Source organism: Pseudophryne corroboree, chromosome 1 (assembly GCF_028390025.1).
Source record: "Pseudophryne corroboree isolate aPseCor3 chromosome 1, aPseCor3.hap2, whole genome shotgun sequence".
Classification (NCBI taxonomy): domain Eukaryota; kingdom Metazoa; phylum Chordata; class Amphibia; order Anura; family Myobatrachidae; genus Pseudophryne; species Pseudophryne corroboree.
In genome coordinates, this window is record NC_086444.1 from 787,698,959 (window position 1) to 787,717,884 (window position 18,926).

The 18,926-nt window shown below is 45.5% G+C and overlaps 1 protein-coding gene across 1 annotated transcript in view; it reads left to right on the forward strand.

The window, feature by feature from the left end:
• LOC134910337 (sodium/hydrogen exchanger 9B2-like) overlaps positions 1-17,883 on the forward strand; it is a 117,337-nt gene extending 99,454 nt beyond the window's left edge. The window contains exons 11-12 of the mRNA XM_063918236.1: positions 13,454-13,590; positions 15,781-17,883. Coding sequence (XP_063774306.1) covers positions 13,454-13,590; positions 15,781-16,017 — 374 coding nt within the window. The 3' untranslated portion in view covers positions 16,018-17,883. The remainder of the gene's footprint in view (positions 1-13,453; positions 13,591-15,780) is intronic.
• Positions 17,884-18,926: the final 1,043 nt, after the last annotated feature.

Here is an 18,926-nt window from a genome sequence, read left to right on the forward strand (position 1 = left end):
GCAGCCTTACCTGTTCCTAAGTCTCTAAAGGCCCACTCTACTAGATCAGTGGGCTCTTCCTAGGTGGCTGCCCATGGAGTGCCTTGCAACTATGCCGAGCTGCTACCTGGTCGGAGAAGAACACTTTTGTGAAGTTCTACAAATTTGATACCCTGGCCAAAGAGGATACCCAGTTTGGGCAGGCGGTGCTGCAGCAGTCTCCGCCCGTTCCCGCCCGTTCTGGAAGCTTTGGGACGTCCCCATCGTACTAGTTTCCCCCAATATCCCTTAAGGATGCTAGAGAAAATAGGATTTTAATACCTACTGGTAAATCCTTTTCTCGTAGTCCATAAGGGATATTGGGCGCCCGCCTCAGTGCGTGGACATTTCTGCAGGTTTTGTTCTATAGTTACTTGTTCAGCTGTTGCTGTTGTTGTTACCAGCCGTTGCTGGTTGTTGTATGTTAGTGGTGTGCTGGTGTGTAAATCTCACCACTTTTTCTGTTATAATTTTCCTTCTCTCATATATGTCCTTTCTCCTTCGGGCACGTTTTTACCTATAACTGCCTGTGGGAGGGAGCATAGAGGGGAGGAGCCAGCACACCCAGTTGAAGAAATTTAAAGTGCACTGGCTCCTTTGGACCCCGTCTATACCCCATCTTACTAGTTCCCCCAATATCCCTTATGGACTACGAGAAAAGGTAGGTATTAAAATCCTATTTTTTTTAAATTTAATTTTCTCGTCTTCCCTCTCTGGGCTCCACGGCTTCACCACTATGGCTCAAGTCTTTGTAAGATGGAGTTTAGAAACTCTCTCTTTACCTATGTAAATATAGCATCTGGCTCCAAGAAATACGTCAGCAAGCTGGTAGGTGCTGGAATCCGGTCAGGGATGCGCGGTGGGGTGCCATCAGTAGGGACCAGAGCTGGGAAGGTGAGGCTGCAGCGGCATGCAGAGCGGGAAGTGGAAGTCCGGGCATCTGCACTATTTTATTTTCAGCAACATGCTGGAGGGAGACGCTGACTGGAGACAGGTGCACTCTCAGAATGTTTTGGTGGCTGTTACAGATTACGTCAGCTGTAATCAGGAAGTAAAACTGGACCAGACCACCCTACCTAAGGAAAGGAGGGGGTGGCTGGATTGACTGAAATGGGCTCCTCGCTCACCCTAGTGAAAGGTTTGACAGTAGGGGCAGATTCATCCAGGAAGGAGAAACCCTGAACATGGTTCAGTCCAGCAGCTGAAGAGTGGATCTGCTGATGACGATTACAAAGCTCCTTTCTTCTTTCTTTCCTCAAGTTTCCATGTGGGAGTCTAGATAAATATCTGGCAAAGTTATTCATGTTTACTCAGATATTTATTGTAAAATAGTTTTCTGTGTATATGCTGGGTGATACATCAGTATAGTGTATATTTTCCATGGAAACATATTATGTGTGATAAGGGGAATACTGTCCAGTACTCAGAACTTTTGTTCATGTTGTCAGGCTAAATTACCAGATTTGGGACACACATGCTAGATGCACTGTTTGTGACGAAATGCTGAATCAAGTGGCTGAAGCTTTAGCTGGCTCAGTGGAAGATCCAACCTGGGTTAGATCATTTGCACTGGCTATAGCCTCTGTTATGAGGGAAAAATCGTCTAGTTTTGTGTCCACTCACAGCAGGGTGTGAACAGTATACTATTAGACAATCATTCTCCATGGCACCCAGGGAGGTCCTTTTTGGGCTAGATCTATGGAAAGGACAGCCTTGGGCTTAGATATAACATCTTTTTCTCTTGAAAAAATATTGCCCACTGCAGGGCCCAGGTCTCACAAGAAACATTGTGTTGAGAGAGTGACTGGTTTTTCTAAATCCAAGGTTTCCTCTGAAGAGGAATTGCCCATTCCATTGCACTTTGAGAGAGAAGCACATTTTTTAAGACACTTTGCTCTGTGTAAAACAATACTCAATTCTCCTAATTCATTTAAGCCATAAATAAGGCTATATAGAGCAATAGTGTAGAAGAGAAACAAAAAAGTGTATCTGTGCTCTGCCGACATCACTAGGTAATCCTCTGACAACAGAGAAAATCTGGAAAGTCTTAACAGACGGAAGACATCTTCTTAGGAGACTTTGATTCCACCACTGCCCTATAATCAAGCTCTTTGTTAACATTCTGTTTTAATATAACCCTGTTTGTCATAGAGGAATAAGACTTCCCAAGTCAGAGTTTCTAGAAATAAAGAGGGTATCATTAGTTTTGATCAGAGCTCTGATGGTATCAATGGATATTAGTCAGGAACTCCCTATCAGGCCTTGACTCTGGAAGAAGCCCTCTTCTTCACACCCACAGACCAACTAAAACTGTCTTCTGAGGGACTGAGTAGGCGGAGCATCTGACTCAGATTAGGTACTGCTGACAACACCCTTGGGAGTAAATCAGACAGCTTGGATAGACTGGCCATGTTTAGAAGATGTATGCTAAAACTGAGAGGATCAGCATCAGAGCAACTAATTTTTTGTAGTGGCAAAAAAATGGGCAACAACTGTGGGAGCAACCTTCTGTTTTAAGGCATCTGCAATGGATTGTCACAATTTCCCGATCCCCTGACGCCTGGGTTGGGGAATCTTGAATACTCAACATATTGAACTTTCCTGATTTTCCAATCCCAACTATATTATCTGAATTGGTAAATTGAGAAATTATAATATGCAGAATTTACCTAATTCCCCAACTGATCTCTGTTCATCGATTGCTGTCAATCTGCATTTTTGATCAACAGATCAGGTCATATCGGGGAAACGGCTGCTTAATGTAGGGTGCCCTGTATTCTTTGTCTGAGATAACAGAACGATGCAGTATACATAATTAAAGCTACCGCACGTGGGTCTACACATTTATTCCCACAGTGCAGTTGATCTGTCAGTATGTGCTCATGGAACAGGCCATGCCGTCTTACATGGCATCATGTATCTTTAAATAGAGGGCATATTTTATATGAAAACTAATTGGTAATAATGAAACCAAGAAAAAATAGGATTTTAATACCTACCGGTAAATTCTTTTCTCTTGGTCCGTAGAGGATGCTGGGGACACCAAAAGAACCATGGGGTATAGACTGGATCCGCAGGAGACATGGGCACTTTAAGGGGTATATGCAATTATGGGCGAATTGCGGCAATTTTTCGCCCGTTTTAAAATTTGACACAATTCGACCGTCGAATTCCGGTAGGTGGGTGCCGGAATTCGACATATTCAATAAAAAACGAATTCGACAGTCCCGCTGTCGAAAAACAGCCGATTTGACGGATTTTGATTAGATTTTTAAAAATGTTTTAAAAACGGGAAAAAAACGGGAAAAAAACCCGAAAAAAAATTGCGTGGGCCCCCCCCCTCCTAAGCATAACCAGCCTCGGGCTCTTTGAGCCGGTCCTGGTTGCCAAAATACGGGAAACATCACCGCGGGTGACCTCACCGCTGACCGCAAGTCCCACCATTGAAGATACTGGAGGGGGCTGTGCGATGCGCGTCTGATAGCTCCGACGCGCATACAGCCAATCGGGAGAGTGCCACGAAGTGGCGCTTCCTGATTAGCTGAAGGGACCTTTCTGTGACAGGAGTCACGGGGGGTCTCTGCATTCGGGGAAAGGGGTCCCATGTGTAAACATGGGACCCCTTTCAGTCCGTCTGGTTCGGGTAAATGCGTTTTTTTGTTTTGCCAAGTACGTGGATTATAATAAAAGAACTGGACACTGGATCAGGTGAGTATAAATAAGATTTTACTCACCGATAAATCTATTTCTCGTAGTCCGTAGTGGATGCTGGGGACTCCGTCAGGACCATGGGGAATAGCGGCTCCGCAGGAGACAGGGCACAAAAAGTAAAAGCTTTTGGACCTAGGTGGTGTGCACTGGCTCCTCCCCCTATGACCCTCCTCCAAGCCTCAGTTAGGATACTGTGCCCGGACGAGCGTACACAATAAGGAAGGATTTTGAATCCCGGGTAAGATTCATACCAGCCACACCAATCACACCGTACAACTTGTGATCTGAACCCAGTTAACAGTATGATAACAGAGGAGCCTCTGAAAAGATGGCTCACTACAACAAAAACCCGATTTTGTTAACAATAACTATGTACAAGCATTGCAGACAATCCGCACTTGGGATGGGCGCCCAGCATCCACTACGGACTACGAGAAATAGATTTATCGGTGAGTAAAATCTTATTTTCTCTAACGTCCTAAGTGGATGCTGGGGACTCCGTCAGGACCATGGGGATTATACCAAAGCTCCCAAACGGGCGGGAGAGTGCGGATGACTCTGCAGCACCGAATGAGAGAACTCCAGGTCCTCCTCAGCCAGGGTATCAAATTTGTAGAATTTAGCAAACGTGTTTGCCCCTGACCAAGTAGCTGCTCGGCAAAGTTGTAAAGCCGAGACCCCTCGGGCAGCCGCCCAAGATGAGCCCACTTTCCTTGTGGAATGGGCTTTTACAGATTTTGGCTGTGGCAGGCCTGCCACAGAATGTGCAAGCTGAATTGTACTACAAATCCAACGCGCAATAGTCTGCTTAGAAGCAGGAGCACCCAGCTTGTTGGGTGCATACAGGATAAACAGCGAGTCAGATTTCCTGACTCCAGCCGTCCTGGAAACATATATTTTCAGGGCCCTGACTACGTCCAGCAACTTGGAGTCCTCCAAGTCCCTAGTAGCCGCAGGCACCACAATAGGTTGGTTTAGGTGAAACGCTGAAACCACCTTAGGAAGAAATTGAGGACGAGTCCTCAATTCCGCCCTATCCGAATGAAATATCAGGTAAGGGCTTTTATAGGATAAAGCCGCCAATTCAGATACTCGCCTGGCAGAAGCCAGGGCCAACAACATTACCACTTTCCATGTGAGATATTTTAATTCCACCGTGGCAAGTGGCTCAAACCAATGTGATTTTAGGAATCCCAAAACTACATTGAGATCCCAAGGTGCCACTGGGGGCACAAAGGGAGGCTGTATATGCAGTACCCCTTTTACAAAAGTCTGAACTTCAGGAAATGAAGCCAATTCTCTCTGAAAGAAAATCGACAAGGCCGAAATTTGAACCTTAATGGACCCTAACTTTAGGCCCATGGACAGTCCTGTTTGCAGGAAATGTAGGAAACGACCTAGTTGAAATTCCTCTGTCGGGGCCTTCTTGGTCTCGCACCACGCAACATATTTTCGCCAAATACGGTGATAATGCTGTGCGGTTACATCCTTCCTAGCTTTAATCAGGGTAGGAATAACTTCATCTGGAATGCCTTTTTCCTTCAGAATCCGGCGTTCAACCGCCATGCCGTCAAACGCAGCCGCGGTAAGTCTTGGAACAGACAGGGTCCCTGCTGAAGCAGGTCCCTTCTTAGCGGCAGAGGCCACGGGTCCTCTGTGAGCATCTCTTGAAGTTCCGGGTACCAAGTCCTTCTTGGCCAATCCGGAGCCACTAGTATAGTTCTTACTCCTCTCCGTCTTATAATTCTCAGTACCTTGGGTAAGAGAGGCAGAGGAGGGAACACATACACCGACTGGAACACCCAAGGTGTTACCAGAGCGTCCACAGCTATTGCCTGCGGGTCTCTTGACCTGGCGCAATACCTGTCTAGTTTTTTGTTGAGGCGTGACGCCATCATGTCCACCTTTGGTTTTTCCCAACGGTTCACAATCATGAGGAAGACTTCCGGATGAAGTCCCCACTCTCCCGGGTGTAGGTCGTGTCTGCTGAGGAAGTCTGCTTCCCAGTTGTCCACTCCCGGAATGAACACTGCTGACAGTGCTATCACATGATTTTCCGCCCATTGCAGAATCCTTGCAGCTTCTGTCATTGCCCTCCTGCTTCTTGTGCCGCCCTGCCTGTTTATGTGGGCGACTGCTGTGATGTTGTCCGACTGGATCAACACCGGCTGACCCTGAAGCAGAGGCTTTGCTAGGCTTAGAGCATTGTAAATTGCCCTTAGTTCCAGTATATTTATGTGAAGTGAAGTCTCCAGGCTTGACCACACTCCCTGGAAGTTTCTTCCTTGTGTGACTGCTCCCCAGCCTCTCAGGCTGGCATCCGTGGTCACCAGGATCCAGTCCTGAATGCCGAATCTGCGGCCCTCTAGGAGATGAGCACTTTGCAGCCACCACAGAAGAGATACCCTTGTCCTTGGAGACAGGGTTATTTTCTGATGCATCTGAAGATGCGATCCGGACCATTTGTCCAGCAGATCCCACTGAAAAATTCTTGCGTGGAATCTGCTGAATGGAATCGCTTCGTAAGAAGCCACCATTTTTCCCAGGACCCTTGTGCATTGATGCACTGACACCTTTCCTGGTTTTAGGAGGTTCCTGACTAGCTCGGATAACTCCCTGGCTTTCTCCTCCGGGAGAAACACCTTTTTCTGGACTGTGTCCAGAATCATCCCTAGGAACAGCAGACGTGTCGTCGGAATCAGCTGCGATTTTGGAATATTTAAAATCCACCCGTGCTGTTGTAGTACTTCTTGAGATAGTGCTACTCCGACTTCTAACTGTTCTCTGGACCTTGCCCTTATTAGGAGATCGTCCAAGTAAGGGATAATTAATACGCCTTTTCTTCGAAGAAGAATCATCATTTCGGCCATTACCTTGGTAAAGACCCGGGGTGCCGTGGACAATCCAAACGGCAGCGTCTGAAACTGATAATGACAGTTCTGTATTACGAACCTGAGATACCCTTGGTGAGAAGGGCAAATCGGGACATGGAGATAGGCATCCTTGATGTCCAGAGACACCATATAGTCCCCTTCTTCCAGGTTCGCTATCACTGCTCTGAGTGATTCCATCTTGAATTTGAACCTTTTGATATAAGTGTTCAAAGATTTTAGATTTAAAATCGGTCTCACCGAACCGTCTGGTTTCGGTACCACAAACAGTGTGGAGTAATATCCCTTCCCTTGTTGTAGGAGGGGTACTTTTATTATCACCTGTTGGGAGTACAGCTTGTGAATGGCTCCCAATACCGCCTCCCTGTCGGAGGGAGCTATTGGTAAAGCAGACTTCAGGAACCGGCGAGGGGGAGACGTCTCGAATTCCAATTTGTACCCCTGAGATACTACTTGCAGGATCCAGGGGTTCACTTGCGAGTGAGCCCACTGCGCGCTGAAATTTCTGAGACGACCTCCCACCGTACCTGAGTCTGCTTGTAAGGACCCAGCGTCATGCTGAGGACTTGGCAGAAGCGGAAGAGTGCTTCTGTTCTTGGGAAGAAGCTGTCTGCTGCAGTCTTTTTCCCCTTCCTCTACCCCGGGGCAGATATGACTGTCCTTTTGTCCGCTTGCCTTTATGGGAACGAAAGGACTGATGCTGAAAAGACGGTGTCTTTTTCTGTTGAGAGGTGACTTGAGGTAAAAATGTGGATTTCCCAGCCGTTGCCGTGGTTACCAGGTCTGATAGACCGACCCCAAATAACTCCTCCCCTTTATACGGCAATACCTCCATGTGCCGTTTTGAATCCGCATCACCTGACCACTGTCGCGTCCATAACGCTCTTCTGGCAGAAATGGACAGCGCACTTACTCTTGATGCCAGAGTGCAAATATCTCTCTGTGCATCTCGCATATATAAAAATGCATCTTTTAATTGCTCAATAGTCAATAAAATACTGTCCCTATCCAGGGTATCAATATTCTCAGTCAGGGAGTCCGACCACGCCACCCCAGCACTGCACATCCAGGCTGAGGCGATTGCTGGTCGCAGTATAACACCAGTATGTGTGTATATACTTTTAAGGATATTTTCCAGCCTCCTATCTGCTGGCTCCTTAAGGGCGGCCGTTTCTGGAGACGGTAACGCCACTTGTTTTGATAAGCGTGTGAGCGCCTTATCTACCCTAGGGGGTGTTTCCCAACGAGCCCTAACCTCTGGTGGGAAGGGATATAGTGCCAATATTTTTTTAGAAATTAGCAGTTTTTTGTCGGGGGTAACCCACGCTTCATCACACACTTCATTCAATTCCTCTGATTCAGGAAAAACTACGGGTAGTTTTTTCACACCCCACATAATACCCCTTTTCGTGGTACTTGCAGTATCAGAGATGTGCAAAACCTCCTTCATTGCCGTGATCATGTAACGTGTGGCCCTACTGGAAAATACGTTTGTTTCTTCACCGTCGACAATGGAGTCAGTGTCTGTGTCCGTGTCGACCCACTGAGGTAACGGGCGTTTTATAGCCCCTGACGGTGTTTGAGACGCCTGGACAGGCACTAACTGAGCTGCCGGCTGTCTCATGTCGTCAACAGTTTTTTGTAACGTGCCGACACTGTCACGTAATTCCTTAATTACGGCCATCCATTCAGGTGTCGACTCCCTAGGGGGTGACATCACCATTATAGGCAATTGCTCCGCCTCCACATCATTTTCCTCCTCATACATGTCGACACACACGTACCGACACCCAGCACACACACAGGGAATGCTCTGATAGAGGACAGGACCCCACTTAGCCCCTTGGGGAGACAGAGGGAGAGTTTGCCAGCACACACACCAGAGCGCTATATATGTATAGGGACAACCTTACAATAAGTGTCTATCCCTTATAGCTGCTTATATCTGTTATTTTGCCAAATAAGTGCCCCCCTCTCTTTTTTACCCTGTTTCTGTAGTGCAGGATGCAGGGGAGATTCTGGGAGCCTTCCTACCAGCGGAGCTGTGTGGGAAAAATGGCGCTGTGTGCTGAGGAGATAGGCCCCGCCCCCTTCACGGCGGGCTCTTCTCCCGCTTTTTTCTGGAAAACTGGCAGGGGTTAAATACATCCATATAGCCCAGGAGCTATATGTGATGTATTTTTTGCCAAATAAGGTAAATTCATTGCTTCCCAGGGCGCCCCCCCCCCCAGCGCCCTGCACCCTCAGTGACCGAAGTGTGAAGTGTGCTGAGAGCAATGGCGCACAGCTGCAGTGCTGTGCGCTACCTTATGAAGACAGGAAAGTCTTCTGCCGCCGATTTATGGACCTCTTCTTGCTTCAGCATCTGTAAGGGGGCCGGCGGCGCGGCTCCGGGACCCATCCATGGCTGGGCCTGTGATCGTCCCTCTGGAGCTAATGTCCAGTAGCCAAGAAGCCCAATCCACTCTGCACGCAGGTGAGTTCGCTTCTTCTCCCCTTAGTCCCACGCTGCAGTGAGCCTGTTGCCAGCAGGACTCACTGAAAATAAAAATAAAAACCTAAGTATACTTTTACTTCTAAGCAGCTCAGGAGAGCCACCTAGATTGCACCCTTCTCGGCCGGGCACAAAGATCTAACTGAGGCTTGGAGGAGGGTCATAGGGGGAGGAGCCAGTGCACACCACCTAGGTCCAAAAGCTTTTACTTTTTGTGCCCTGTCTCCTGCGGAGCCGCTATTCCCCATGGTCCTGACGGAGTCCCCAGCATCCACTTAGGACGTTAGAGAAATTTTATTTTCAGGTACCCCGGTCGACATTGGAGACGAGGCCAGAGTCGGCGTGTCAACATAGGTAAGTATGTGTGTTGGCATGTATGTAATAAAGTTATACTTTCACGGTGTCTGTGTCCTGTTTTTATTTGGGTATTTTTTTTGCAGTAGAACTACAGGTACCAGCGGGCCTGTTCCCCCCCCCCCCTCATGGTGGTACTTGTGGTTCTCCAAGTACCGGCTTGCGGGGGAGGCTTGCTGGGACTTGTAGTTCTTCTACAAAAACCGATATTCTTACATTTTCAACAAGGCTATCAGCCCCCCATCCGCAGCCCTTGGATGGGGGGGGCAGCCTCGGGCTTCACCCCTGGCCCTTGGGTGGCTGGGGGGGGATCCCTTGGTTGAAGGGGTCCCCACTCCAGGGTACCCCGGCCAGGGGTGACTAGTTGGGTATTTAATGCCACGGCCGCAGGGCGCTGTATAAAAGTGACCCCCGGCTGTGGCATTATCTGTCCAGCTAGTGGAGCCCGGTGCTGGTTGTTAAAATACGGGGGATCCCCTGTCATTTCCCCCCCCCCGTATTTTGGCAACCAGGACCGGCTCAAAGAGCCCGAGGCTGGTTATGCTTAGAAGGGGGGACCCCACGCATTTTTTTTTTTCTGATTTTTACACCATCCCATTAAAAAAAATTACAAATTAAAATAATATTTTTAAAAATATATAAATAATACTTGTGCCTCCTAAATAGACAAACCAAGTACCTAATCCCTTCTAATATAAATAGATATGCTATTACCAATAAAAAAAACACAAAAAAAAACATGTTTTTAAAAAATTTTATTAGATTCCGCCAGCAAAGTGTGGCGGATTGAAAATGACGAATTTACTGTCTAAAAGCACTGTTGTCGAATTTACAATCTTCAATTGAATATACTTTTGTCGAAATGTCGCATTTGTACCATTGCAGAAATGTCGAATTTCAAAAAGTCGAATTTGGAATGGCCGTTTTTTTGGCGAAAAGTACTGTATTGCATTGTCGAATTTTTTTTTGGGCGAAAATGTCCAGTTTTTCGACATTTTCGGGAATTCGACTGCAATTGCATATACCCCTAAGACTTTGGAAAAGGGGTGTGCACTGGCTCCTCCCTCTATGCCCCTCCTCCAGACTCCAGTTATAGGAACTGTGCCCAGGGAGATGGACAAATTTCAAGGAAAGGATTTATTGTTAATTAAGGTGATATACATACCAGCACACACCGCAACACGCCGCATAATGTGGCATTCAACAGAACCCAAGCCAACGGCATGAACCAATGTCAGCAACAGGCTGACTATAAACATAACACAACATGCGTGTAACCAGAAACAACAACTGCAGATACAGTGTCCACGTGAGGAATTCCCCAATGACTTGTGACTTCTGTGAAAACCTCTTGATGGAGGCTCCATTCTCCTGGGTGGAGATTGTGTCGGCTGAGAAAGTCTGCTTCCCAGTTATCTACTCCTGGAATGAAGATCGCTGACAGCGCTCTTGTATGCTTCTCTGCCCAGCGGAGAACCTTTCTGACTTCTGTCATTGCCGCTCTGCTTTTTGTTCCTCCTTGGCGGTTTATGTACGCTACTGCTGTCACATTGCCTGATTGGATCAGCACGGGCAGATTTTGAAGATGTTCCGCCTGCACTAGGCCATTGGAAATGGCCCTTAACTCCAGAACGTTTATGTGTAGGCAAGTTTCCTGGCCTGACCATCTTCCTTGAAAGTTTTCCCCTTGCGTGACTGCACCCCATCCTCGGAGACTTGCATCCGTGGTCATTAGTATCCAGTCCTGGATCCCGAACCTGCATCCCTCCAGGAGGTGAGAGGTGTGTAGCCACCACAGGAGCAATATTCTGGTCTTTGAAGACAGGACTATCTTCCGGTACATGTGCAGGTGGGATCCGGACCACTTGTCCAACAGGTCCCACTGAAATACTCTGGCATGGAATCTGCCAAACTGAATGGCCTCGTAGGTTGCCACCATCTTCCCCAGCAACCGAGTGCACTGATGAATTGACACTCTTGGTGGTTTCAGGATTTGCTTGACCAGGCTCTGAAGTTCCTGAGCCTTTTCCACCGGAAGAAAAAATTCTCTGTAGTTCTGTGTCCAGTATCATCCCCAAAACTGACAATCTCGTTGTCTGAATCAACTGTGATTTTGGCAAGTTCGGGAGCCAACCGTGTTGTTGAAGAACTGTCAGAGACAAGGCCACGCTTTTTTCCAACTGGTCCCTGGATCTCGCCTTTATCAGGAGATCGTCCAAGTACGGGATAATTGTGACTCCTTGCTTGCGAAGGAGAACCATCATTTCCACCATTACTTTGGTGAAAATCCTCGGAGCCATGGACAGACCAAACGGCAATGTCTGAAATTGGTAATGACAATCTTGAATTGCAAACCTTAGGTAAGCCTGACACGGAGGATAAATGGGGATATGTAAGTAGGCATCCTTTATGACCACCGACACCATAAAATCCCCTTCCTCCAGACTGGAGATCACTGCTCGGAGAGACTCCATTTTGAATTTGAATTTTTTTAGGTAGAAATTGAGGGATTTCAGGTTCAGGATTGGCCGGACCGAGCCATCCGGCTTTGGAACCACAAAAAGACTTGAATAAAAGCCTTCTCCTTGTTGTGACCGGGGAACCCTGATGACAACCTGATTTTGACATAAACTTTGTATGGCGTTGCAAATTTCCTCTCTGTCCGGGAGAGAAACTGGCAAGGCCGATTTGAAAAATCGGTGAGGGGGGACGTCCTGAAACTCCAGTTTGTATCCTTGGGATATTATTTGCAAAATCCATGGGTTTAGGTCCGAACGAACCCAGCACTGACTGAAGAGTTTGTGACGTGCCCCCACCGGTGCGGACACCCGCATAGGAGCCCCAACGTCATGCAGTGGAATTGGCAGAAACCTGGGAGGACTTCTGCTCCTGGGAGCCTGACAAGGCTGGTGACCGCTTACCTCTTCCCCTTCCTCTAGTAGGGGTTTTAACGTAGCTTCCTGCTTAGGATCTGCAGGGTCTTCAAGGACTGCCGTGACGGGAGAGCCACCTTTTTAGACAGCCGCGATAGGGCCTTGTCCACAATGGGGGGGGTGACTCCCACTTTTCCCTATCCCCCGTGGGGAACGGATAAGCTACCGGAATCCTTTGGGAATCTGAAACCTTCTGTCAGGACTTTCCCAAATAAAGTATTCAGTTCATGAGAGAGAGGAAACATTATTTCAGGTTTCTTTTTCTTATACATACAGACCCTTTTATCCGGAACCGCAGGGTTCTCAGTAATATGCAATACCTCTTTAATAGCCACAATCATGTACTGAATACTCTTTGCCAATTTTGGATCTAATCTGGAATCGCTATAGTCGACACTGGAATCAGTGCCCGTGTCGGTATCAGTGTCCGAGAGACACCGAAGGAATTTGCCAGCTCACACCCCAGCGCCAGATCAATGGGTCAGCAGCGGTAACTAAAATGCCCCAAACATCTGTAGTGCTTTTTACATAATATAATATAGCACAAAATGACCTGCCCCCCCTCCCCCCGTTTTGCACCCCTGATACTTGTTCAGCAGTGTGAGGAAGGACCAGCGTTTCTGCAGCCAGCGGAGAGGAAATGTCGCCGAGGTGAGCTGTGGGGACGAAGCTCCAACCCCTTAATGGCACGCTTCCGTCCCGCTCTTAATAATATAAAATATACTGGCGGGGGTTAGGACAGTGTATAACACTAATGTCCCCTTGCCAGACTTTTTTCTGAGGTGACTTAAGCTGCCCAGTAGAGCTCCCTGTAGTGCGTCCAGTCTCACTGGGCACAATTCTAAAACTGGAGTCTGGAGGAGGGGCATAGAGGGAGGAGCCAGTGCACACCCCTTTTCCAAAGTCTTAAAGTGCCCATGTCTCCTGCGGATCCCGTCTATACCCCATGGTTCTTTTGGTGTCCCCAGCATCCTTTAGGACGTATGAGAAATGTGAGGAGCTACTCATGCAGAGAACTGACATTTTTGCTAACCGCCTTCTCTGAATTTCAGGGTTGTGTGTCGCCACACTTGGCATTGCCTTGATAGTACGAATAGGCTTCACTTTCTTGATGGTGTGTTGGGCAGGTTTCAACATGAAAGAAAAACTGTTTATTTCTTTGGCATGGATGCCCAAAGCCACAGTTCAGGTACGTGACTTATCTGGGACAAAGGGAGATTTATATATTTAAGGTTCCCATACACATTGCGATTTTGATGACCAATTAGGCTGCAAATGGCCAGGGTCATGACAGCATGATAAATCATCAGTATGAAAATTGGATTTAATTTATACTCACAAAATGCTGCATTTTTCAATTTTTAAGTGCAGTATTCAGAGAGACAGTGTAGGGGGTGTACACACCCACATGGCCCTGGCCTCACCCACACAGCACTAGTCACAGCTTCTCATTATCTGCCCTTGAACATTTTCATCCCCAGGCCCATGTGGTCCTTAATATGACATGACATATCACAGTATGGTAAGCTTATTTTAACCTAAATGTCATTATAAATTAATATCAGATAGATAGATATTGTACTGTACATTGATAGATTGACAGATACCAGTGATCAACAGGCAAGTTGATATTTTTCACCTCACTAGGCTGATCATGTGACAGGCTAACATCATAGACCGCCTTGGTATACAATTGCCAGTTATTAGCTGTATCTGCCGATATGACAGATCTTATACACAGTGTATAGTAATCTTAGATTAACCTAAATGTTATTTGGAAAATATTAGAAAGATCTATTTTTACTGTAGATTGATAGGTACTGTAGCAATGATCAAATACAGGCAGGTTGAAATGTATCACCTTTTGTAGGCTGATGATTTGACTGGTTAGCATCATACACAGCTATTGTGAAGTCCCTGAGGTTTTAAGTCACTGCTTGGTATAGAATTGTCAGTTATTTGCTGTATAAGCTGATATGACATATCACTGGCTATGGAAAGCTTAGTTTATCCTAAATGTTATTTGAAAATAATAAAAATAATAGTAGTTGGATAAGTAGATAAATACATATTATTATTATTATTACCAGTTATTTATATAGCGCACACATATTCCGCAGCGCTTTACAGAGAATATTTGCCCATTCACATCAGTCCCTGCTCCAGTGGAGCTTACAATCTATATTCTCTACCACATGTATACACACACACATTCGATCTAGGGTTAATTTTATTAGGAGCCAGTTAACCTACCAGTATATTTTTGGATTGTGGGAGGAAACCGGAGTACCCACGCAAGCACAGGCAGAATATACAAACTCCACACAGTTAGGGCCATGGTGGGAATGGAACCCATGACCTCAGTGCTGTGAGGCAGTAATGCTAACCATTACACCATCTCTACTGCCCACGTACATAGGGGTATATTCAATAAGCAACAGGGTTTAGCCCGCAGCTACTTGATCATGCCACTTGGGGAATCGCTATTCAATAATTAGCCTTTTCCCCACAGGGTAATCACTGGGTAATCCTGCATAAACCCATTGATTCCATGCAAAATGTGGAATTGTTGGGTTTCCCTGTGCGTTACAATGAAGAATCTGCATCCTGCCTCTGGTAATTAGCGTGTGAGGTTCCCACAGCCAATTCAGTCAGGCTGCACCGACAATCAGCTGCGGTGTAAAGTCTGCGGTTAACTGAATATCCCCCATGGAATCATATGTAGATTGATATTTGAAATACAGCAGTGGTGAAATGCAGGCAAGTTAAAATGTATCACGTCAGTATGCTATAATGTGACTCAGTGGTTCCCAATCTGGGTGCCTCAGGGCATGTGCAGGGATACCCTGGGTTGGTGGTCCAGGACCAAATCAAATTACTTATGGTCAATGTAATAGGCAAAACTAGTGCTTGTAGCTTCCAATCATAAAATATCTGGACAACATAACTGAACCTATAAACACAATTAACTTCATTTAATATTTATTTCTGAATTTCTCAATAAGAACTTTTGGCCAAGGTGTGCCATGCTTATGCTCTAGGGCGCTGTGATTAAAACAATTTTGTGAACCACTGATGTGACTGGCTAATGATGTCACTCAGCTTGGTATAAAATGGTCAGTTACTAGCTGTACAGTATCTTCAGATACCGTATGACGTAAAACTAAACGGTTAGCTTAATTAAACTGAAAAAGTACTTGAAAATAAATAGATAGAATTGACATATATCATTGATCAAATGCAGGTAAGTTGAAGTTTGCACCTCAGTAGGCTGATCATGTGACTGGCTAACATCATAGATAGCTGTGTTGTCCTTTAACTTGTGCTTCTAAACTCACGTGTACAGTACTTCATTAAGCTGTTGGTATGCTTTATTTAGGCTGCTATTGGCTCGGTAGCCTTGGACATGGCAAGAAGCATCGGAAATACAGACTTGGAAGCCTATGGCATGGATGTGCTCACTGTAGCTTTTCTAGCAATATTAATCACAGCCCCCATAGGAGCTCTAATCATTGGCTTAACAGGACCAAAAATGCTTCATAGATCACATACAGATTTGAATCACGAAACTTCTGATGGGACGGAGACCAGGACAGAGATGCATAGCCTGCTGTGAGACTACCTCCCACTCTGTGCTGGTCACTGGAGATTAGAAGGGAAATTACTCTTTTTTTTTCTGAAAGCAATCCTGCAGTTCACGGAAATACAATAGAAACAGTCATTTATTTGTAGCATTATAGAAAGTTAATTTAATGAACATGAAGAATAAATGTCTTCTAGTCTGAAAAGTTTCACCTGACGGTCAGAATCCGACGGTAAGTACTGGGAAGGGTTAGGCTGCGGGAGGGGTAGGTTAGAGGTAAGGTTACAATCCTTACCTGGATCCATCGGTATGGTGACTGCCAGGATTTCTATACCATCTTGTTTACAGACCTGATCCATGTAAGAAATGTACTTACAAATACAGAACTTGCCTGGTGCAAAGTTTACTACGCTTTTTAGGTGCTGTACTAATAAATGTTTATCTAAAAACAGAGAAATCTATTCAGTGTGTGCACTTGTGTAATTGTCCATTGCAGCAATAGCAAAACAAATATCCCTGGGTTAAATTGTCCCCATGATTGACCCTGTTTTGGTTCTTCCTCAACTGAAGCAGATCTTGAGCCATTCTATTATTACTATTACTTGGGACATTCACAATCAGCATTCAGTGTACTGTGCAGGCAGGAGGTTCTCTGTAGTCTGACAATGTGCAGCACTTGCATATTTCATAGATGTTCATATGGACATTACTATTTATGTTTAGAAGTAGGCCTGTCACATACACACAGTGGAGGAGGACATGATGTGGCCTGCACCAATATTCATAAAAATACATACTATCAATGGAATCCCGGCAGGGATTAGGGTTAGGCACCACTGGGGAGGTATAGGGTTGGGGGGGGTTATGGGCCCTACAGACACAGCGATATGACGCCGAGCTGCCCGGCGGCCGATACGGCAGACGGGCAACCCGGCAGCGGGGGGGGCAGTGATGGGAGGAGTGAAGTTTCTTCACTCCCCCCATCACCCGGCTCCGTAGAAGTGCAGGTAAATATGGACGATCTCGTCCATATTGGCCTGCATGCGCAGCCGACGGGGCACCAGTGATGAACGAGTGCGGGGCCGCGCATCGTTCATCGCTGGTGCCTCCACACTGAAAGATATGAACGTTATCTCGTTCATTAATGAACGAGATCGTTCATATCTTGCAGTGTTATCGCCAAGTGTGTAGGGCGCATTAGAGATAGAATACATACCTACTAAGTGTCGGGATACCTCTGTCGGTATTATAACTGCCGGGATCCCGATATCATCCCATTTCTTTATTATGCATTGTTGAGATGACTAAGGCATGAGGCACAGTGGTGTGTTTTGACGGGTGCATTTTCACGTAGTATTATTCTGTGCTGCTGTAGGAATTGCGGCTCACCCTTCTCTTACATACAAAAGTATAGGCGCTGCTCTTTGTTGTGTGTAACAGTGTATGTGGAGTGGGTTTATAGATCCATTTATTTGCATGGCACCCTAGAGCTTTGTGAATGAGTCATAAAGTGGAATTATCACTGATATATACCGTGAAAGTAGCCATTGTAGTTGCAAAATACATGCCTCCTCTGCAGAGGTGGAGCGGACTGATGAAGCCCTGCTGTTATCTTCCTATACCCGATTACTGACCCCGGAATCAAAATGCCACCTTCATTCACCCCCCTCCTCTGTGTCTTTTCTTCATCCCTCCCCTCCCCCTTTTTGTGTCCGTATTTCTTGTTATGTTGAAAGACTCCACTCATGCTATGATTGTACTCATGGATTCTTTTATTGATGTTACGGTTTTGGTACATTTGTGACTGCAAATAAATATTGATAATAAAAAAACTACCTACCTCCATTATGTGAACGTAACAGGACTACTTAAACTGTTATAAAATGTTCTTATGACTTTTTTTTTTTGTCTAAACAAAGATTAGAACATCTATTTTACATATATAGTATACACCGTAATGAACATTTTGCACTTAATAACTTGTGGGAATGAGAGACATTTACAAGGTATTGTTTATATGGTAATTACCTTTTGTAGATGAAACCATTATTGCACTGTAGAAAACTTTTATGTACAGACATTTGTAGGCCAGTTTTAGGAGTTTTTTTTGCTGTGCATTATAAATGTAGAGTGTATTATTTTTTTTTTGCTGTGCACGTGCCGCAGAACCAAGTGTATTTAAGTACAGGCAATGATGCAGAATCATAGGCATCTCTACTTGTGGCTGCAGGAGCGTAGTTGTGCTGTAACATGGGAGTCGTTGTGAAATTGTGGGCTGTACAGTGGTGTTTAGCCTGTTACAGATGTATCTTTTACACCTAGGACCGGACTAGTACAAGATAATGACTGGTACGTATCTGGGTGGGGGTGTCTGGCCACAGATGTGTACAACTTCACACAAGCGCATATAGCTATTTAGTTCTGTGCAAATACGTCCGATTTGATTTAACTCTGTATCCATACTTTGGATGCATTCAGAAATCAGTGGTAGATGCAAATGCAGCAGTATACACGACATAGCATATGAAGTAGTTTAATCATTATATCCTTTTGCTACCAGGGACTAAGCCAATTTTTAACCTCAGGGACCACATAATTTTATGTATTTTCACAATCAGTCTAGTAAATGATTTTTAGGGGGGGTGCAAGTAGAAGACTTTTGTTTGGTATCATGGTTAAGTATTTATCTTTCATTTATGAGCGTTATACAAGGAATAACATTTTTAATTTAAAAAAGAAAGAATCCCATTAGACATTTTTCACAGATTGAATTCAGCCAACACAATAGATCCTGTCTTATGTACCTCAGCTTCTAATGTTTACTTAGATGCCAAATAACTACTTCATTGGAGATCTGGTCTGTCGTTTCGGCCATAATAAAATGTGTGTTTGCAGTTGATTGTGTACTTTTCTATGTACTTTATAAAAAAAAAATATATAAT